Below are 19,586 nucleotides of genomic sequence, written 5' to 3' on the forward strand. Positions count from 1 at the left end.
TGTTATGATATTCGTCCCTAAAAAAGCCACTGCACGATGGCTTTGAGAGGACTGGATTTCAAGCCCTTCTTCCAAGACATTGCCACCGAGTGGAACCATTTCAACGAGGGACTCCATAAGATGCTCAGCAACAGAAAAAGTCCCCATCTGCAGAAGGGAAGGGTTTTCTGCGCTGGGGACAGATCCGGAACAGGTCATGTTAAAAACAAACCAAAAAACTAAGAAACAAAGTCTGCTATTCTTTTTGCAACTCCCTCTTTACCAGGTTTGGAGATCAAGAACATATTTGTCTCTTAGTAGGAATTGAGGAGCAGAGTGTTCTCTACATTCAGAAACATTCATTTCATTGTAAACCATGGCCTAGAACGACAGTTTTCGATTAAATGCTGACCAAGGCAATTCTCAGGGAAGGAAGAAAAAGGAGGAAAGGGGGCAGCTCCTGGCTTGCCAGTCGAAGCCCTCCCCTCTTGATTCTTAATGATCATCTTTGGTTTTCAATCAGAATGAAAAGTTTTCAAGAAAAATAGTCAAACAGTTCTAGACTGAAGTCCTATAACTTTTTAATAAACATATATATAACATAAATACACAAACATATCTGTGTTATTTCCAGCTTCCCTAGCCATATCCAAACTCTTTAGAAAAATCTTATCTATGGAGAAGGGAAGAATTTTTGATTAAACAAGAGATTTTTACAAGATAAGAAACGGAGAAGTTTCATTACATTAAATTTTAAAGTCTTCACAAACAAAAGCAATGCACCAGGATTGGAAGGGAAACAGAAAATTGGAAAACAATAGTTACAGTAAGTGTCTCTGATAAAGGCCTCATTTAAAATATAGAGAGAACTCAGTCAAATTTATAAAAATATGAGCCACTTTCCAATTGATAAATGGTCAAAGGCTATGAATAGGCAGTTTTTGGATGAAGAAATTAAAGCCATCTATAGTCATTTGAAGAAATGCTCCAAATCCTCATCGATTAGAGAAATATACATTAAAACAACTCTGAGGTACCACCTCACATCTATCAGATTGGCTAATATGTCAAAAAATGAAAATGATAAATGTTGGAGAAAATTGGTGTTGTGGACTGATCCAACCATTCCGGAGAGCAATTTGGGAATATGCCCAAAAGCCAATCAAACGGCATATTCTTTGATCCAGAAATACATCCTGAAGTGACCAAAGAAAAAGAAAGAAGACTTACATGAATAAAAATATAACAGCTCTTTTGTTTGGCAAAGAATTGGAAATTGAGGGAATGTCCATCAACACAAGTTGTGGCACATAAATGCAATGTAATGCTAAATGAGCAGATGGATTGCAGAAAAACTTGGAAAGACTTTCACGAACTGATGCAAAGTGAAGTGAGCAAAATCAGGAGAACACTGTCCACAGGAGCAGCGACATTGTGAGATGATTCAGCATCGCAATCTAAGACAACACCCAAAGGCTGTTGGAAATGGAAAATGCTTCCTGGACCCAAAGGCAGATCCTAGCATATTATTTTCACTTTATTTTTTTCATGAGTTTTTTTTTCCTTTTGGTCTGTTTCTTCTTTCATCATATGACTAATATGGAAATATGTCTTCCATGACTGCACATATATAACCTGTAGCTTGCTATGTTAGAGAGGAGGGAGAAGGAAGGAGGGAGGGAAGGAAAAAATTAAGAACTCAAAACTTTTTAAGAATAAATATTAAATGAGATGATTCAAACCAGTCCTAATTGTTCAGTGATGAAGAAAGCCATCTACACCCAGAGAGAGGACTGTGGGAACTGAGTGTGGATCACCACATAGCATTTTCACTCTTCTCGTTGTTGTTTGCTTGCATTTTATTTTGCTTCTCTTTTTTCTTGTGCGGCACAATAACTGTATAAATATGTATACATATATCAGATTTATCAGATTTAACATATATTTTTACCATGTTTAATATATACTGAACTACTTGCCATCTAGGGAAGGGCATGGGGGAAGGGGGGGGAAATTGGAACACAGGCTTTTGCAAGGGCTAATGTTGAAGAATTGTCCATGCATATGTTTTGAAAAATAAAAAGCTTTAATAAAAAAAAAAAGAATGAATGTTTAAAATTGTCTTAACGTGTAATTGGAAAAAATTAAATACTATTTTAAAAAAAATCTTGGAGAACCAAACCAAACATTCATCCTTCCTCCAATGCCACCAAGAATGTTTCCTTGTTGTGGTTCCCCAGTTGGATGCCGGAAATGTCCCTAGAGTATGCTGGATTTTCAGTGTCTCCTTTTTGTGGTTCTCTCTTTCCATTGCTAAAATGCCATTTTTAAAATATTGTCTGTGCTGGCTGGGGTAGTCCCCAGCTTCAGGCTCTCCCACACCACAGGTCCCTTCACCTCTCAGAAAAATGGCAGAGAAAGTGTCCATCTGGGTCACGAAGGGAATTTCCTCGACAAAATTCTCCAGTTAATGAAATCACAAGCTTGCTTTCTCTCCTTTACACATCTCTGCACTTACAGCATGGAAAGAAAAGAAAGAGTTATAAAAGGAACCACTCTGAGCCATGTGCAACTGTCTATGTGGGGTCTCTCCATCCCTCAACAGCCAGGATTGTAACTTGCCTCAAAAGTTCGATTGCAATTCTCTTGAGTACACTCGTATATGGTGGGATGTAAGCTCCTTAAAAATGGGAATGTTTCCTTTTGGTCCTATAGTCATCATAAAGCTTAGCACATAGTAGGGGCTTGATGAATACCTAATAATTAACAAACATTTATTAAGCACCTATGGTGTGCCAAGGACTGAGGATAAAAGTACAAAGATAATCTCTCCTTTCAGAAATTTTACATTCTAATGGGGGAGACCACAAGTAAATAAAAACATATAAATAAATATTTTTAAATAAGCATATAAATGTATGCCATATAAATAGAAAATGGATTAATAAGCAAATGGATAGACATCACGTACACACACACACACACACACACACACACACACCAGAGAGGAATAAATGACACTGGAAAAATAGTGGGGAGCCAAGTGATGTTGGGCTTTAAAAGTAAACAGAGAAGTCTGGATAAAATGGAAATCAGCTTAGCTGAGTAGAAAAGGAAAAGAAAAAGGAAGATTGGTAGCTGAAACCTGGCCGCCATTTTCATGGCAATGAGAAATCAAGTTTGCATAGATAATCCAAAAGTAAAAACAGTCTTTGAAATTTCTTATAATCTTTATAATTTCAGTCTATCTCAGGGAAAATCCAAGACAAGGTGGCTAACAAGTAGAAAAACTGCCTGCTTGGGATTTTCATCTGTTTTTATATCCCTGAGGAAAATGATAAATGAGGTGCAAAGTATTCAAAAATTGGGTGACTAAAAAGAAGAGAAGAAAGACTCAGAGTCCAAATTGGATAATCCTCCTGAACAATAAGGAATTGGCTATTTTGGGAAAAGCAAGCATCTCTACCTTTCAGGAATTTACATTCAGTCCATTAATACCCTATAATCAGTGTATCATTGCCGATTTTAACAAGAATATGATGAATAAGGATACAATTTCAGAGAGGGTTTAATGAGGGTCCAAGGAGATGAACAGAGAACCCGTTTTTGCCCTAATTTTCTGAGATCCCAAGAGTCATCTGCACTGGGCTTTCAGCTCAAAATACAGACAAGTCAGATTAGGTACTAAACTGTTTCTATTATTAAAATTGGAATGATAATTATCCTGGCATTCACCCATAAAAATAGTCTCCAAATCTATTTTAAAAATTGGAAACAGACCAGGGTTTATAAACATATCTTGAGCCCATCTTGGTATGGAAGTTACAGTTGGCCCAAATCTGCCTTTATCCCTTAATCACGGCGCCCTAACCAGGTCTCCTCGGAGAGGAAACAAGATGATTGTGGCCTCCTACAGTAAGATCCTCATAAACCTTCTCTTGTTCCTCTCAGATAATAAAGCTCCGAACAAACCAGCCCAGCGTCCACGCGCACAGGAGACTGAGCCGATGCTTCTATCTTTAAGAAGAAACGAGTCTAGGAGTTTCTGCCGTCAGGAGCCCCCCGTGGCTCTGAGAGTCCTCCTCTGCTTTGTCAGAGGTAAGGGCTCCATACCCCCTGCAGCGTCCAGTCCGGTGTCCTTCACATGTAAATAGTCACAGATGAATGTCCAAAGCCGATGACCGGATGTCCAAAGTCAGCAGAGCTTGGGCAACGGTTCATCGACCTGGGAAGGATGCTACAGGTGGGGAGAGAGCTTGGTCCAGAACTGAAGAAGGCCCTCAGGATATGGAGCTGCTCTCATTGATGCAAAGTTCCTTCCAGAAACAAAACTCAATTTTCTAGGATCCATAGTCTCCTGACAATGCCCCATAGCCACAAGTCATGGAACAGGGCAGCATCTAAAACATGGAAGTGGCAGAACATCCAAAAGGCAGTGGGGAGAGCCCTGAGGGCATGAGCAGGCTGCAGGCCTTTGTGTTCCCTGATTTGTGATGGGGGGGCCTGCACTGACCACGTTAGGTCCTTTTCCAAACCATTGGTGAGAGAGGTACAGGGAGGGGGACGGAAGGGAGAGAAGGGGCTGCTGAGAGCGGAGGGAAGTGAGTCTTCAGTAACCTTGGGCAGCCCTGAAGCCATCGATGACCAACGGGAAGTGAGGGGAAAGAACCTCCAAAGTGGGAGGTGGGGTGCCAAAGCTAAGCAGGGGCTCTTTCAGCCAAATGATTGGCTGAGTATTTCAGGGCCATTTGGGCATTAACTGACCAGAACCAGAAAAGGGCTTTTGAAGGCAATTCCTTCAGGAAGTTTTTGCCTTGCAATCCGGCCCCTCACCAAGCACGCGTGTTGTGTGTTAGATCAGGAGGTCTAATGTCAGAAATCTGTGTTTTGTTCAGGAAGGAAAGGCCTTTCCCCGGCAGAGCTTACAGCCCATCTAAGATTGAGTTAATGAGACAGAGATAGCTTGTCCAAGACTGATAGGGATGCAGCTTCTAGGAGAAATATAGCAGTAATCCTGAGGTCCCCAGACCTTAGAAGTGCTATTGTTCTAACCATCTGTCTGTCAATGATCCTAAAAGGCTCCTGGCTTAGGAATACTATATTATAGTCCTAGAACCATTGCTAACTGCCAGATAACAATCTGTTGGTCAATAATAACAGAGTTTCTGAGACAAATGGTGAGGTGCTTCCCATACAACTCCTTAACACCACCTCTAAACCGTAAAATTCAATATTGAGATGCAGCCCAGACCACTCCTCAGTTCTGTCTCTAAGCCATAAAATTAGCACATCAGGGACATGAGAAACCAGATCTCTGTCTTTTCCTACAGATTTGTCTTTTTGCTCCTGGTTCTTTGCTCAATCCTTTTGGAACTTAGCCCACTTCCATTGGTGCTTATTATGATAAACTTTGCCCCTTGACATGGAGATGGGTTCAAGTCTGCGAATTCTTTTGAGACACCTCGGGACACTGGTCTACGACCCAGCCTTGTGGGGTCTCCTTTTGAACCTCAACAAGATCATACAACTAGGAAGTACGAGCAGCAGCATTTGAACCCAGACCTTCTGACAACAAGACTAGTATTCTCTCAACCAGACCACATCACTCCCCATGGTAGAAGATTAATAATTGTCTCTTAATTGAATGAGTGGATTATTTTCTTCTCAAAGTAAAGGGGGAGACGCCATACCCACAGAACACAAACAGGCAGCCGCTCTTTCCACTAGAGAACCATCCCTGGGGGGGGTTCGGGTGCCCCTGGCCATTCCTGTACAGGGAATGTTTCCTTTACTCTATCCATGAAAAGTCATAGAATTTCATACTCTTGTTATTTTGTCCTCAGGGGAGAAGGTGAGCCTTCAGAGCACCCGCCTGAGTCTGGCGTCTTTCTACATACAGGGTGCTCAGGCAGCTGTCCTGTGAGGGTACCCTCCCCAGAACTTCAGCCTCTGAGACTGCCCCCGGGCTCCTCAGGGTCCTCTGTGGACAAAGAGAATGCCCCTCTCCCTTTTACAGAGGGGGAAACTGAGGCCCAAGGAGAGGATATGCTTGCCTAAAGCTAAAGATGTGGGATCCCTAAAAATTAAAGATGCTCTTCATTTGTCTGTATAAATAATGAGGGATAGGGGCCAAAATCACCCACATATTGACTAAAATATTCAGAAAGGGCCACTTGGGAGTTTTGATTTATTTTCCAAAACTACCTTTCATGTTTGCGTAGAGGAGCAAAGGTAAGGCAGACCTAAGGGGGAAGGGAACACTACTACGGGTCCGGCCATGGGCTAGCTAAGTGGTTTTTATGTCTCATCTGATCATCAAAAAAACCCTGAGAGATGGAATTATTATTATCCCCATTTTGCAGAAAAACTGACACAAAAAGAGGCTAAATGACATAACTCAGCTCTTCCTGACTCCAAGCCTGGATCTCCAGTCACGGTGCCACAGTTAAGGGTAATTATACCTCTAAGCCAAGAGAAGAGCTGAGTCCAAATCTATGACCCTCGGACCCTTTTCTTTTCTCCAAGGTATAATTATACTCTGCAACAATAATCATCTGGCCCCATCCGGAGCTGAACATCATGCAGCCCATCACTAATGCCTTTGACTCTGACTTGTGCCAGAGTGGGTGCTCGTGGGCTGGGAAATGGAGGAACCAACCGGCGAATCTTTGGAAATCTTACTGGGCAAAAAGAAACGACAAAAATGAGCAACTCAGAGACGCCTACAACCCTACGTGTGACAGAACAGCCCAGTCCCTAAACACCTCCAAATTCAGTCCCAGACTGAGCGGTCTGGACTCCAGAAAGCTGAAGAGGAAACGCATTTCCCTGGCCCCTAAAGAAAGGCCATGGACCCCCAGCCCTTAAAGCAAGGCCATGGACCCCCAGTCCCTAAAGCAAGGCCTGGACCCCCAGCCCCTAAAGAAAGACCGCGGACCCCTGGCCCCTGGGCTGTGTGCGGACAGACACGCAAGTTTGTTTTACTTAGGTGTTTTTTCTTGGGTCAGTTCTATCAGGCTTAACCTTATAGTGCTGCTAAAAATAAAAATAATAAATATTCACAAAGTATTTTTAGAAACAAATCACGTTTTCATAAATCTGTTGAGGCTGAATTTCCCTTGGGTAAAAATGGCCAGGCCGTAACATGAGCTCCAGAGTGGCTCCCTTTCAGCCGGAGCCTTTGATCCCCTGCAGGCTCCGGTTACCAATCTGCTCCTGAAGAAACAAGCCCGGCTCGGGCTCTGCAGGGAATCTGATTTGCCGAAGAACGGCGTGTTATGGAACACTCTAAAGGTCGGGAGGGCCGGCCGACCTTTCCTCGGGCTACGGCGCGCAGGACCCGAGGGGCATCTTTTGGCACGCACCTGGTAGGGGACGATGCTGCCGTGGGCAGTGCCCCAGCGCCTGGCTTCCTTTCCAGCAATGAGGTAATTGGCCGCCACATGGCTCAGACAGGCCACCTGAGGGGGAAAAGACAGGGTCAGTCTCTTCTGCCGGGAGATGGGATTCAGAGAGAGCATTTTACAAGAATATTCTCTTTGGTCTCTTTCCGGTTCATGATGAAGACAAGAATGTACAGAAACTCCCCAACCCAAAATGCAAGGACATGAAAACTGAGTTTGTGTGTATGTGAGTCTGGTCACGTCATATCCACTCAGAGCTCTGCAATCCCCCCCTCACATGCAAATAAAGGCCTTCTTAACTCGGCATTGTAGGGTCTCCAAAGCCTGGGACTAAGCTACTTGTCTAGTTTAGTCTCCACTGTCTGCTCCGCGCTTCAGCCAAAATGGACCATTCGCCATCTTAATTTTAGTGGTTTCCTCAAGTTGACTCTGTACTTAAAATGCCTTTGTTTGTCCTTTGTACCTGTTCAAATCCAAGCAAAATCCTACAACCTGAGTGTTGAAAAATACTTCCAAGACCATTTAATCTGATCCAGGCTCTACAACACTCTGTGTACACTTGGATGCACACTGGATATACAACATCCAAGTGCTCATCCAGTCTTCACTTGAAAATGTCCTGGGAGGAGGAACCCATCCCCCTGAGGGAACCATACAACTGTTAGTGGCCAGCTCTAATCATGAAGATGGTTTTGCATAAATGTCGGAATCTATGCTGCCCTTAACTTCTACCCATTGTTCCTGGTTGTTGTGCCCCCTGGGGCCAAGCAACGAGCCGACAGGAAGCTGATATTCAAGGTAAGGAAGAGCATATATAGTTGTCCAGGACTCAGACCAGGGTTCTAAGAGAACCAAAGGATGAGATAGTTGAATGATCTCAGCTCATCAGGAATTACCCGGCAAGCCAGAAAATCATTTGGGAAGGGGGAAAAATAGTTTAAAACAGAAACTTATCCCCCGTGCCATGATAACCTTCAAACAGCCCGAGAACCAACACCCGAAGGTCACATCACTTAAAAAATGAAAGGAGGCACCTTCTACTACCATTCCAGAACAAAAGAACTCAAACTCTTGTTTGAAGTTCTTAGGGCCAGAGAGCACTCTGGGAGATAACCCAGAATCCCATTCTCTCAGAGGAGGAGTTAACCTTTGGGAGATCATATATATGGAGGAAGCTCTTAGAGCTTGGAGAGTCTTACTTCGGAACATTGACTGGGGTTTATTTCTTAATAAAGGAAATAACAAAAGAGAAATGAAACCGTATCAATTATGTTAAAGTGAAAAGCTTTGACAGGAATGATATGTGTGAATGGGTCCAACCAGTATGAAAACAAGTGTAGAACTCTGTCCCTCACCCAAAAAAGTCGGGGGAGAGAGAAAATGTTCCAACTATTCGAATGAGTGATCTCTCCACTGGAGATACATTATATCTCCAAGAAATCAAGGATAGAATGCAAGGTCTTACAGAGATCAAAATTTTCCCAGCAGGAGGTTTTAGAGGTAGCAAAGACCTGAAAGTGGGCCAGCCACTGAGGAACAGCTTCATAGCCGTGTGATGGAATATCACTAGGACATAAGAAATGATGAAAAGAAATTCAGAGAAACAGGAAGACTTAGATGAACTTAGCTTGAGGGAAGCTAGTGGAGCTTAGAAAACAATTTACATAATAATTACAGCATTATAAAACCATCCCAATAAAAGGGTCAAAGGATGTGAATAAAGAGTTCTCCAAAAAAAAAAAGAATTGCAAACTTTTCAAAATCATATAAAAGAATTTTTGTGCTTCAGTTGTGGCAGTCATATCTGACTCTTGGTAACCCCATTTGGGGTTTTCTTGGAAAAGGTATTGGGATGGTTTGCCATCTCCTTCTCCAGCTCATTTTACAAATGAGGAAACTGCGGCAGGCAGGGTTAAGCGACTTGCCCAGGATTACACAGGTAGTAAGTGTTTATCTTCTGAGCCACCTCAATATCCTAGGAAAGAATACACCAGATTACTTACTAATGTTGTGACCCTGGACAAGTCATTTAATATATTTGCCTCAGTTTCCTCAACTGTAAAATGGGAATATCTTCCAGAGTAGTTGTGTGGATCAAGTGAAATAAAATGTATAAGCAGCTTAGCATAACATCAAGTAACACATAGTAGGCACTTAATAAATGTTTATTCCCTCTCTTTCCCCTCATCTATACAGTAAATAACAACTCTCCTTACCAACTTCATAGAGCTGTTCTAAAGAAATTACTTAGCAAAAACTAAAATACTCTAGATATGTGTAATTATTATTCATTTTGTTATTATTATTATCATTAAGGTACTATATGGTCAGAAGTCACTGCGCAATTTGTCGGAAAACTGAAAAGCCCTTTGCTCCCCCCCTAAAAAAAATACCACCAGAAATTTTTCCCACAATAAACTCCACATAGATACTGGATCAATAACTAAAGGTCACATTTAAAACTGAACAAATGTTTTCCACAATATTGTATCTGGTGAAGGAGGAATATCTGGTGTCAGAACCAGAAGTGGAGAAAAGCCCCCAGAGGGGAGGCCAGCTAGGAATCCAGCCAGTGGTGGATTTGTTTACCCTTTGTACCTATTCAAATCCAAGCAAAATCCCATAACCTGAGAGTTTAAAGATACTTCTAAAACCATTTAATCTGATCTAGGCTCTACAACATCCTATGTACACCTGGATGTACACTGGATGTACAACATCCAAGTGCTCATTCAGTCTTCACTTGAAAATGTCCTGGGAGGAGGAACCCTTTTGCCTCTCTATTTGCCTCTCTTCATTCTGGGACTTCTTTGCTCCTGTGCGAGGGCTGCTGCAAGGAGTGAAAACACAATGGCCTCCCCCTCCTCTGGGCCTTTTGGCCTGAGGTACAGGCCTCCCTCCTTGACCTTTCAGTCGTTGGAAGCTGACAATCTGGAAGCCTGAAAGGAAGAACCTTGGGTTTTGTTCCCGAGGCCGGGTTCCTGGCCAAAAGCTGCATCCAGTGTAGCTTCGAGTCACAAAGGCCTGAGTGACCTCCTAGAGCCGGGCCGGTGGACCGAGATCTGGACTCCTCCGGCAGGGACGCCGCCTTCTGATATGAACTTGAGGGCATTGGAACCTGGATGCTAGAGACAAGAACAGGAAGGAGCTGGAGCTTGGAAAACCAATAATCTATTCCAGGGCCCAACCAAGCTGCAAACCTGCAGGGGAGTTGAAGAGTGGAGGTGTGTGTGGGAGGGAAGGGGGAAGAGCATCTCAGACTACAGGGCACAACCACACCCTCTCCAAGCTGGAAGAGGAGGGTGCGAGGAGGTGTTCCTTTGGCCATCAGCACGAGGAAAGAGGTACCCCCTTGTAGCTGTTATCTTATTACTCTTGCTACCCGAGTGCCGGTTTGTTTCCATGCTACTGATAATAAACAAACTGTCAGAGCCCCCTCTGAATTCCAGCTATTCTACAATAAAAAACATATTGTCAGGGCCCCCTCTGAATTTCAGCATCCTAAGAGAAATCCTACAGATTGTCCCACCCGAGTTCCAAGTCAAGGATCTTTACATCCAAAGAAAAGGCGGATGGCAGTGTCTGGAGATATTCCATTGCAGGTCGTTGCCTTCCGGACCCTCGTGGGGAACCCTCTTGGAAGTCAGAGCTGTCAGTCCGTCTCTCTCTGGAGATCTTCAAACAAAGGCTGGATGGCTCCTTGTTGGGTGTAGACAAGTGGGGACTTTCATTCTGACCCAGGTAAAACAGATGGCCTTGGGGTATTAGCCAACTCTAAAGACTGTGCTTCTCAGAGCTGAATTTGAACCCAAGGTCTTCAGGTCTAGTGCTCTTCCACTGGCCATTCTGCTTTGGTGCCGGTGCTCTGTGGGGCTCCCCATCAAGTGAGGTAATATTTGCGGACAGCAAATGTTCCCTTTCCCCACGGAGCCTCCTTTGAGAGGTAGAGGCCCTTCTCCACAGCCACACTGGGGAAGGACAAAGACCCCCTCCCCTGGGATGGCTCATGGGGACCTCCTTCCCTCCCTCCCTCCTCTGTGGGCCCCAATGTTCCCCAAGCACTAAGCCTCCCAATCCAGCCACTCCCCCCAAAACAAAGAGCGATTTATCAATTCCTCCTCAGAGGCAAAGTTGGGGGGGGAAAATTAATTCTCTAAAAGGCATCACTGCTAAACTTAGCAAGCCAACCTTTTAAAGGGGCATCACACGTCTGAAAGTAATTTAGCATTTACAAGAATGTATTTTAAGGCGCAGGGAGGGTGGGGGGAGAGAAAGTCCTCATCTCTGATGTGGTTATGTACAAAAATCAGAGGTTCCTTGGCAATTCATGACAGATTTTCCACAAATTAGAAGAATGCAGGATGTGACTTTTTACATTAATAACTACATACAGCATATTCCTGCTAAATATTGCATTAGGTCATGGCGGCCGTCCCCCAAGCTTGGGCTCATTATTCCATCAAGTGGGCGCTATGTAATTTTCTTAGAACGCTGCTTTTTTACAAGGTATTATTTCTTTGTAAAAGCCAGCTTTGGTTTCAGAGTAATTGTTGTGACAGTAAAACCATTGTTTTAGACAACAGAATGGGCCCCAGCCTGCCTTGGACTCGGCGAGAGAACGGCCAGGCGGCCCAAAGTGGAAATCAGAGGGCCCTGCCTGGAAGAAGCCGGCACCGGCCCTTTGGCCACCAGGCCGGAGCCCCTGACGTGAGACCCGCTCCGCTTCCTTCTGCTCTCTCTGGGGAACCGTGGAATGGACAGGCAGAAGGATGGTCCAAGGAGGAGGCCCCCAAGGACCATCAGGAAATAAAACAGGTGTCTCCGGGTTCATCCACTGGAGAACGAACAGCCAAAGGAAGCGGGATGGGTGAAGGTGGTAGAACATGGCAGGGAAGGGCGAAGCCTTCTAGGGTCGGGCCAAGAAAACTCCAACTGGGATCACAAGGACTCAGACGTGACTCGACAACAAAACAAAAGGATATTATGGTGCTTTAAGAAGTGATGTGACATATATTGTATTTAACTTCTACTTTAACATAGTTAACATGTATTGGTCAACCTGCCATCTTGGGAAGAGGGTGGGGGGAAGGAGAGCAAGTTGGAACAAAAGGTTTGGCAATTGCCAGTGCTGAAAAATTACCCATGTATAGAACTTGTAAATAAAAAGCTATAATTTTAGAAAAAAGTGATGTGAGGGGGCAGGCAGGTGGTGCAGTGGATAGAGCACCGGTCCTAAAGTCAGGAGGCCCCTGCTTCAATCCAGCCTAATACTTACTAGTTCTATGACCGAACAATCACTTAGCCCCATTTGCCTTCCAAAAACAAAGTGATACAAGGCATTCAGCAAAACATAGAAAAGCGTCTGTGAAATCATCCAAAGCGCGGAGGAACAACCACAAGGACCTCCTTGGAGGTCTGGAAGTGCGGGACCCCTCGGAAATGGTGCTCCTGGCTAGAGATCCGCCATCTTCAAGGCAGAAGTTCCCTAAAGGGCAAAGTAATTGTTGTGACAGTGAAACCATTGTTTTAGACAACAGAGTGGGCCCCATCCTGCCTTGGGCTCAGTGAGAGAACGGCCGGGCAGGCCAAAGTGGAAATCAGAGGGAAATCAGAGAGAAATCGCCTCCTCATCCATTCAGATTTAGGACTTCCTTGGCCAGAATACAGTACAGAGTACATCCCTTCAGTGAAATGTCTTTGACAGGAAAAGCACACATATCTACAGAGGGAGACAGCACAATTACGAGTTATACTTGGGTTGTATATGTGTCAGATTTGGGGGCTCCCGGAGACTCAGATCAAAACAAGTCCAATTTCCCGGGGAGTATTCACCATAAGATCACAGAATTGGAACTAAAAAGCAGCTGAGATTTGGCAAGCACGGATCCCTCAGTTGACGGAGGAGGAGGCAGAGTTCCCCAGAGAATGATGAAGTGACGTAACCAAAGCCACAGAGCAAACCCAGAATTTGGACCCCCGACCTCCAGGGCAGCCTTTCCCTGAATGAATATTCAGCACTGAAGCAAAAGAGAGATTTCTGAGGAGTCTGGAATCAGATCGAATCAACGCATCCTTATGAACTGTTTGTTGTGGGTGAACCATCAATCACAGAGGAGTTAGCAGATGAACCATGGTCATAATGAGCTGGCTCTTGTCGTGATTCAAATAAAAACTGAAGGGGTTAAATAAAGCTCTCCCTTTGGTGGAGTTTCTGCATATAACCAACCATGTATACTTCTGAGCGATGGGGGCCCCATTCTGCATTCAACTACTATTCCAGATGTAGAAAGAAGATGAGAATTGGACCAAGGAAGATGCTGGGAATTCTAATCCCCTTATAACGCTCAGCACTGATTCATTTTAAAGGTGCACAAAAAGAAGTTTTTCCCCCATTTTATTTGGCCACAACACTAGGTCTATAAACAGAATGAAAGAATTTTTAGAGTTCAAAGATCCTCCCCCATCCTGTCCAAGGGTCTCCCTACTCAAATTTTACATTTAGAGCTATCCTCCATTAGCGTTGCCATCCTCTGTAATTCATGGCCCAGGGTCTGAGTTCCACTCCCCCCCCCACCCCCACCAAAGATCTTTGAGTTCAGTCCTAAAGTCTCTTTAGTTTGTTATCTGTGCCTGGAAGCACTCTAGGAAATCTTCAAAACAGAGCTGAGGATGGGCTTATGTGTGAGTAAAAGGAGTCTTTGGTTTCCATATAAGCAATCAGGATAATGCATATATACATAGCGCATGAGACAGCTTTTATTTCACTCAGAAAATACACAAAAGATCTAGAACTGGTGCGGGTCAGTAATAGATTTAGAAAGACATAATGCATGCAAATGGACCGCCAGCTCCTTCTTCCCTGGGAGGGCATTGAACAAGGAGTACCAGGACCATCATTCCGACACAATCCCACCAAGGCTCATCCTACCATCCTGTGGTTTGTGCTCTTCCAGGAAAATACACACACTCTGGGGAACGTTACTCAAACAATCCCTCTTCACATCCGATCTGAATTGTCCAATTGTACTTTTTAAATCAAAGTAATCGCCACTCTGTGATGTGGCTCTAGTCCTTCAGCTCCGGGGTCATGTTTCCTTTACCAAGAAACATATTTGGGGGAAATTTTCTCCCTCTCGAAAGCCAGTTCCTGAATTCTCAACCTCGGGAGTTCCTGATGAGCCAGCTTCCCAAAACTGGTGCTGCCCAACAAACTCCCATTCTCTGGCTAGAAGGCTAAAGGTCAGGTTCACACTGACTAGGGGATTTCAAATCTTTCCCTACCCTTCCTACCACAACCACATACACGCACACCATCAGTCTGTCTCCTCAAGAGCTTCTGAATGAAATCTCTGCGTCTCAGCTGCTTCAGTCTCCTCTCAGAATTCTTCCCTCAGGATTAGCTCTCTTGGGTATTTCCACTGCAAGGAAGAGAGGGGAAGAAAAAAAGGGGAGCTCTCCCCCCAAATCTTCCTGCCAATACCCACTTCCCCCTTCCCTCTTATTGCATGATCAATCCTGTGGCTCCACGAAGCCCTTTGGAGGAAATGCAGTGACCTCCCCACTCCTCTGTGACCCTCAGGTCCACTCCCTTCTTCCCAGAGGTGATGGGCTGGGCCCCCTCGGTTCTCCTCCACTGCCACTCATCAAATGGAGTCACCATCTACAATCTCTATGATAAGCTGAAGGACTACGACCTCATCCTACCATTTGCCCTCCCTTCACGCCCTCCGCAATCCCAGAAATTGCCATCTGATGGCCACTCCTTTTTAGGGAAGCATGGGCCTTTCTAATCACCCTGCAGATGAATCCATCTTTATGTCTTAACTCCCCCAATTCAAATATGAGTTCCATGAAAGGCAAGGATCTTCTCACTTTTCTGTTTCTATAGTGAGCACCTGGTACACAGTAGTTGCTTAATAAATGCTTTTCTGTGCATTCATTAAGTGATTTGAGGACCTCATCAAATCTTTGGAGGATTCCCTTGGTGACCCTCATTACATATCTACATCAGGCTAATCATATAATCTCCAGAGCTACTGAGAATAGATCTTGAAGTATTGTAAGCAACTTTTTTTAGAGTCTTCTGTGCTGTTGGGTTTTTTTTTATTTTTTGTAAGTGATTTTTTTAAATCTTCTCTGTTTTTTGTTTTTTGTTTTAAGATCCCTGATTTCCTTCTTCGGTCTGTAAAACTCTCTGGTGGGCAGGCTTCAGGTGGCCCTCCTGTATGTTCAGAGTCAAACCCTGGGAAGGCCACAGATCAGAAGTCATTGAGAGGAGGGCTCTCTCAGACCAGATTCACTGCAGTAGAAGGGGTGCCTTTTCCTGGGAGGGTCCTCCAGCTCTGGAGATTCTTTGGTGGAAGGAAGAAAAAAGACGGTTGGTTTTAACCTCCCTACACCATTAGAAGTCTTATTTACAAATGGCAATATAATCAATACCATAATCAATTCATTTAATTACCAAGTCTTTCTTCTACGATATGACATACACAGGATTAGGGAGACATGCATGGAGTATAGCCCAAAGGCCAGGGGGACCAGAAGGTGAGTTATAGCTCATAAGCCTGGAAGGGAAGAACAATTCCAGATGGTCAAGACCTTTAAATGCCAGACAGAGCCACCTATATTTGATCCTGGAAGGCAACAGGAGCCTTTAAAGGTAATTGGGCAGAAGAGATCATCAGAAGGATGGTTCATCATTTGGAGATCCTTTTTTCTTTCCATAGAAGAAGAATTCTCACCTCCTTTCCCCAGTTCCAAGAACCTCATGTCCCCATTTAGTCTTCCTGTACCCCACACTGGAGACCCACAGACCCCTCAAAAGGTAACAAGTAGTCTTTTCTACCCCCATCACCATTCAGAAGAGTCTACTCAACTCTCAGTTTAACATTAAGCAAAAATAGAGCTCAGCTTCCTTTCTGGGATGATGAGAACCCAGTTCCAAAGCCGGCCTGTCTTCACCTGTAGACATTTGTAGATGGGCACGTTCCAATAACATGATAGCGATCTCAGCTTGCCTTCATTCGCCATGACAGCTGGCTCTCCATAACCTGGCTATCGTCCCGGCCATCTCAGGGCACCCATTCTTTTAAAGGCAATAAAAGGAACACCCACATGCACATTCCTTTATATTATTATCAAGGATGTCGAAATCCCTGCGATGTTTATTCTGCATCCCCAAGTTAAGAGGAAAACAGATCCCCACAATGCCCGGAATAATTGGGCCCAATCTGGCGAAATCAGAAAATCAAACAGATGAGGAAACCTGATATTAAATGCCAGAAAGTAAGACCAGACAGTAAAGAAAGAGGAAGTTTCAAAAGCAGATTTAAGATAGCACATCAAATGTAATTGCTTTACAAGGAACCACGGCCTCCCTCAGTCAATCGAGGGTATTATGAATCACAGGAAAAAACATCGATGAGTAAGTGGAAAGACGGGTCAATGGAGTGGTTTTTTTTGTTACATCCCTACAGCGGGCCCGCTTTCCTTTCCAAAGCCCTTATCGGACACGGGGTCTCGTGCCAGAGAACTTGGTTCCTTCATCATGACCCTCTTTGGTGGAAAAACGCAAAGAGCCCATCACCTTGCGGATCCGGATGAAGCATCGGGCGCCTCGCTTTTTCGGAAGGCAGATAGAGCTGCTGTTCTCAAAATTACAGCGGCAATTACCCCAAGCAAACCGAAGTGTGCTGGGCGACTCTCGGACCACAGCTTACGAGCTGAAAGGGACCAGGAGGAGGCAATAGGAATAATAAGCCTTTGACTGAGTCCCCCGTTTATGGCTTATTCGCATACTGAAAATCTATAAAATATAGAGTAAGAACACTAAGGCATCTGTTATCCACATTGAAAATACTTTTTTATGTAAAACATGCCACCAACACAATAATGTCAAGGAAAATCTATATAAAATGTGCTTAAAGTCAGCCCAATAACCAGCCATTGATCTCGTGGCCCACCCTCCCTCCCCTCTCTGGTTGGGACATGGGGGAGGTCCAGTGAGGAGGCAAGAGTGGCTGAGTTTCAGGCTGGCACACAGTAGGCACTTAATAAATGTTTCTCGATTAAAGTCCTTTATGACTCCACCTTGCCTTAAGCTCACGACCATCGTTGGTGACTGGAAAGGAACATGGCTTCCAAACCAAAGAGGTGATCAGGCTAAAATATTTTATGAATCACAAGGCCTTCCATGATCAACAGCCACAGGAATCCAACCATGAATATACTGACAAAGAAGCAAGAATCTGTTGATAGAAATAGAGGACTTCAGGGTACCCATTCAAGAGATCGTCATCGTCACCAGAATTACAGAAAGGTTATTGGTAAAAAGAAATAAAATAAAATAAAATAAGATAAAATAAAATAGATTAAAAAGTCCAGACTTCATGGTCTGTTCCAATTATACAAGGAAATGGTAAAAGCTGTGTAACACATCATTATACGTTACAAAATATAATTTACATTTACTGAGTACCAAGAAAATGACTCAGTGACTAAAATTACCTATCAGAAGCTCCATATCATTCATGGATTGAAGATGACAAAGCTCTATACTATAGCTAGGCCATACAGTAGAGAAAGAGCTGAGTCTGAAGTCAGGGGACCTGAGTTCAAAACTAGCCTCAGACACTTACTAGCTGTATGATCCCGGGCAAGTCGTTTAACCACTATTTGCCTCAGTTTCCCAACTGTAAAACAGAGATAATAATATTATCTACATCTTATGGCAGCTGTGAGAATAAAATGAGATCATATTTGTAAAGTATTTAGCACAGTGGCTGGCACATAATGGATACTATATAAATATTATTAACTAGTAACCTCAAAACTCCCCTGAAAACTCAATAATCAATGGCCCTGGAACTGGACTAATATTACAGACCAACAGGGTTGCCTATAACCGCCCAGACATAATTTCATAATTCATTTTTCCTTCATTCATAATTATTTATTATTAATTCATACAATTTTAATTCATAATGATTTAAGGAGGGCTATTTCTCAGTTCACCATTTCAAAGACTCCTTCAGTGCCATCTTGGCCACATTGACACTGGGCATCTGCAAGTCAGGTGACTGCTGGTTTCAGAGGGCATCCTCTTCAGCGCCCACTAGGAAGATTTGCCCTCACCTTGGGACTGGCAGAGGAGCTAAGTTACGCACAAAAAATCAATTCTTTCCCATCTTTTAGAATTGTAAGAGGAAGGAGGAAGAAGGCAAGGGATTCTGGGAAGAGGAAGCAGCGAAAGGGCAGCTGTCATGGAGATCACAACAATAATGAAGTCAGCAGGACTGGGCTCTCTCCCCAAGGCAGTGGGGGAGAATCAGTCACCGGCCACATGGGGAAGGACCCCTCCTTGTCAGAACCCGCCAAATCTGTAGAATAAAGGTAGTGGCTCCTCATTTCCCTTCTCCCCTTTCTTCCCCCTCTTTCTAAAGGGGGCTCGAGCCTGTTAGGACCTTTAGAAGCTCATACTAATTTCTCCAAAGTGTGTTTACCCTTTTGTGAATAAACATTTATTTTGTCACTTAAGCCAGTAAATGTGAAAAGACCGTTAACAACTTGCATTGTGAAACTGTGTGTCCTCTGGTTAGAATACACTAGTGAATGGAGAGAATTGGAAGAACCAAAGAGAGTTCTGGTTTTGCCAGCGTGAGATCTTGGGCCGGAGGGTCAGAAATTGAAAGGAAAATGATTTTTTATTTGTTTATTTACACTGAGCTAAGGCAGAGAGAAGACTTTTACAGTGTCTTCTCCAAGCAACTGAAGAGCTATGACTAAGGAACAAATGGCTGGGCTGGTTTTGAGGCAAATAAATGCTATTTTCTGGGGCTTGGGTTGAAAGGAAAGTCACTCCAGGAGGGCAAAAAGAGAAGGGAGGGAGAAAGTCTCACCAAAGTTGTTTAAAAGTGACTGCAGCCCTGTTGGCGAGCCTCGCCAGCTCAGCATTCAACCAATCGAAAAACATTTAAGGGCCTTCAGAAAACTCCCAGCCATCCTCGTGATCTCTAAGCTACATAAAGTCAAGATTTCACCACAAAGAGACCTAGCGGGCACAAAGGATCCAGAGATCAATTCCACAGTGACTCAGTTGGCAAGAATCTCACCTGGGATTTGGATCAAAATCTCTCGAATCCTTCAAACTACACCACAATCTGTTCATTTAACAGGATCACTGGGCAGCCAAGGGGAGATTTCCTA

General features: G+C 43.9%; 1 protein-coding gene across 2 annotated transcripts in view; it reads right to left on the bottom strand.

The window, feature by feature from the left end:
• The window catches only part of SUGCT (succinyl-CoA:glutarate-CoA transferase), a 537,637-nt gene that overhangs the window by 438,952 nt on the left and 79,099 nt on the right, over positions 1-19,586 (bottom strand). The window contains exon 9 of one of the 2 annotated variants that reach the window (XM_031951825.1): positions 7,344-7,439. The exons of the other annotated variant lie outside the window; for it this stretch is intronic. Within the exon in view, the coding sequence (XP_031807685.1) occupies positions 7,344-7,439 (96 nt within the window). The remainder of the gene's footprint in view (positions 1-7,343; positions 7,440-19,586) is intronic. 2 annotated transcript variants of the gene reach the window in all.

Source organism: Sarcophilus harrisii, chromosome 1 (assembly GCF_902635505.1).
Source record: "Sarcophilus harrisii chromosome 1, mSarHar1.11, whole genome shotgun sequence".
Classification (NCBI taxonomy): domain Eukaryota; kingdom Metazoa; phylum Chordata; class Mammalia; order Dasyuromorphia; family Dasyuridae; genus Sarcophilus; species Sarcophilus harrisii.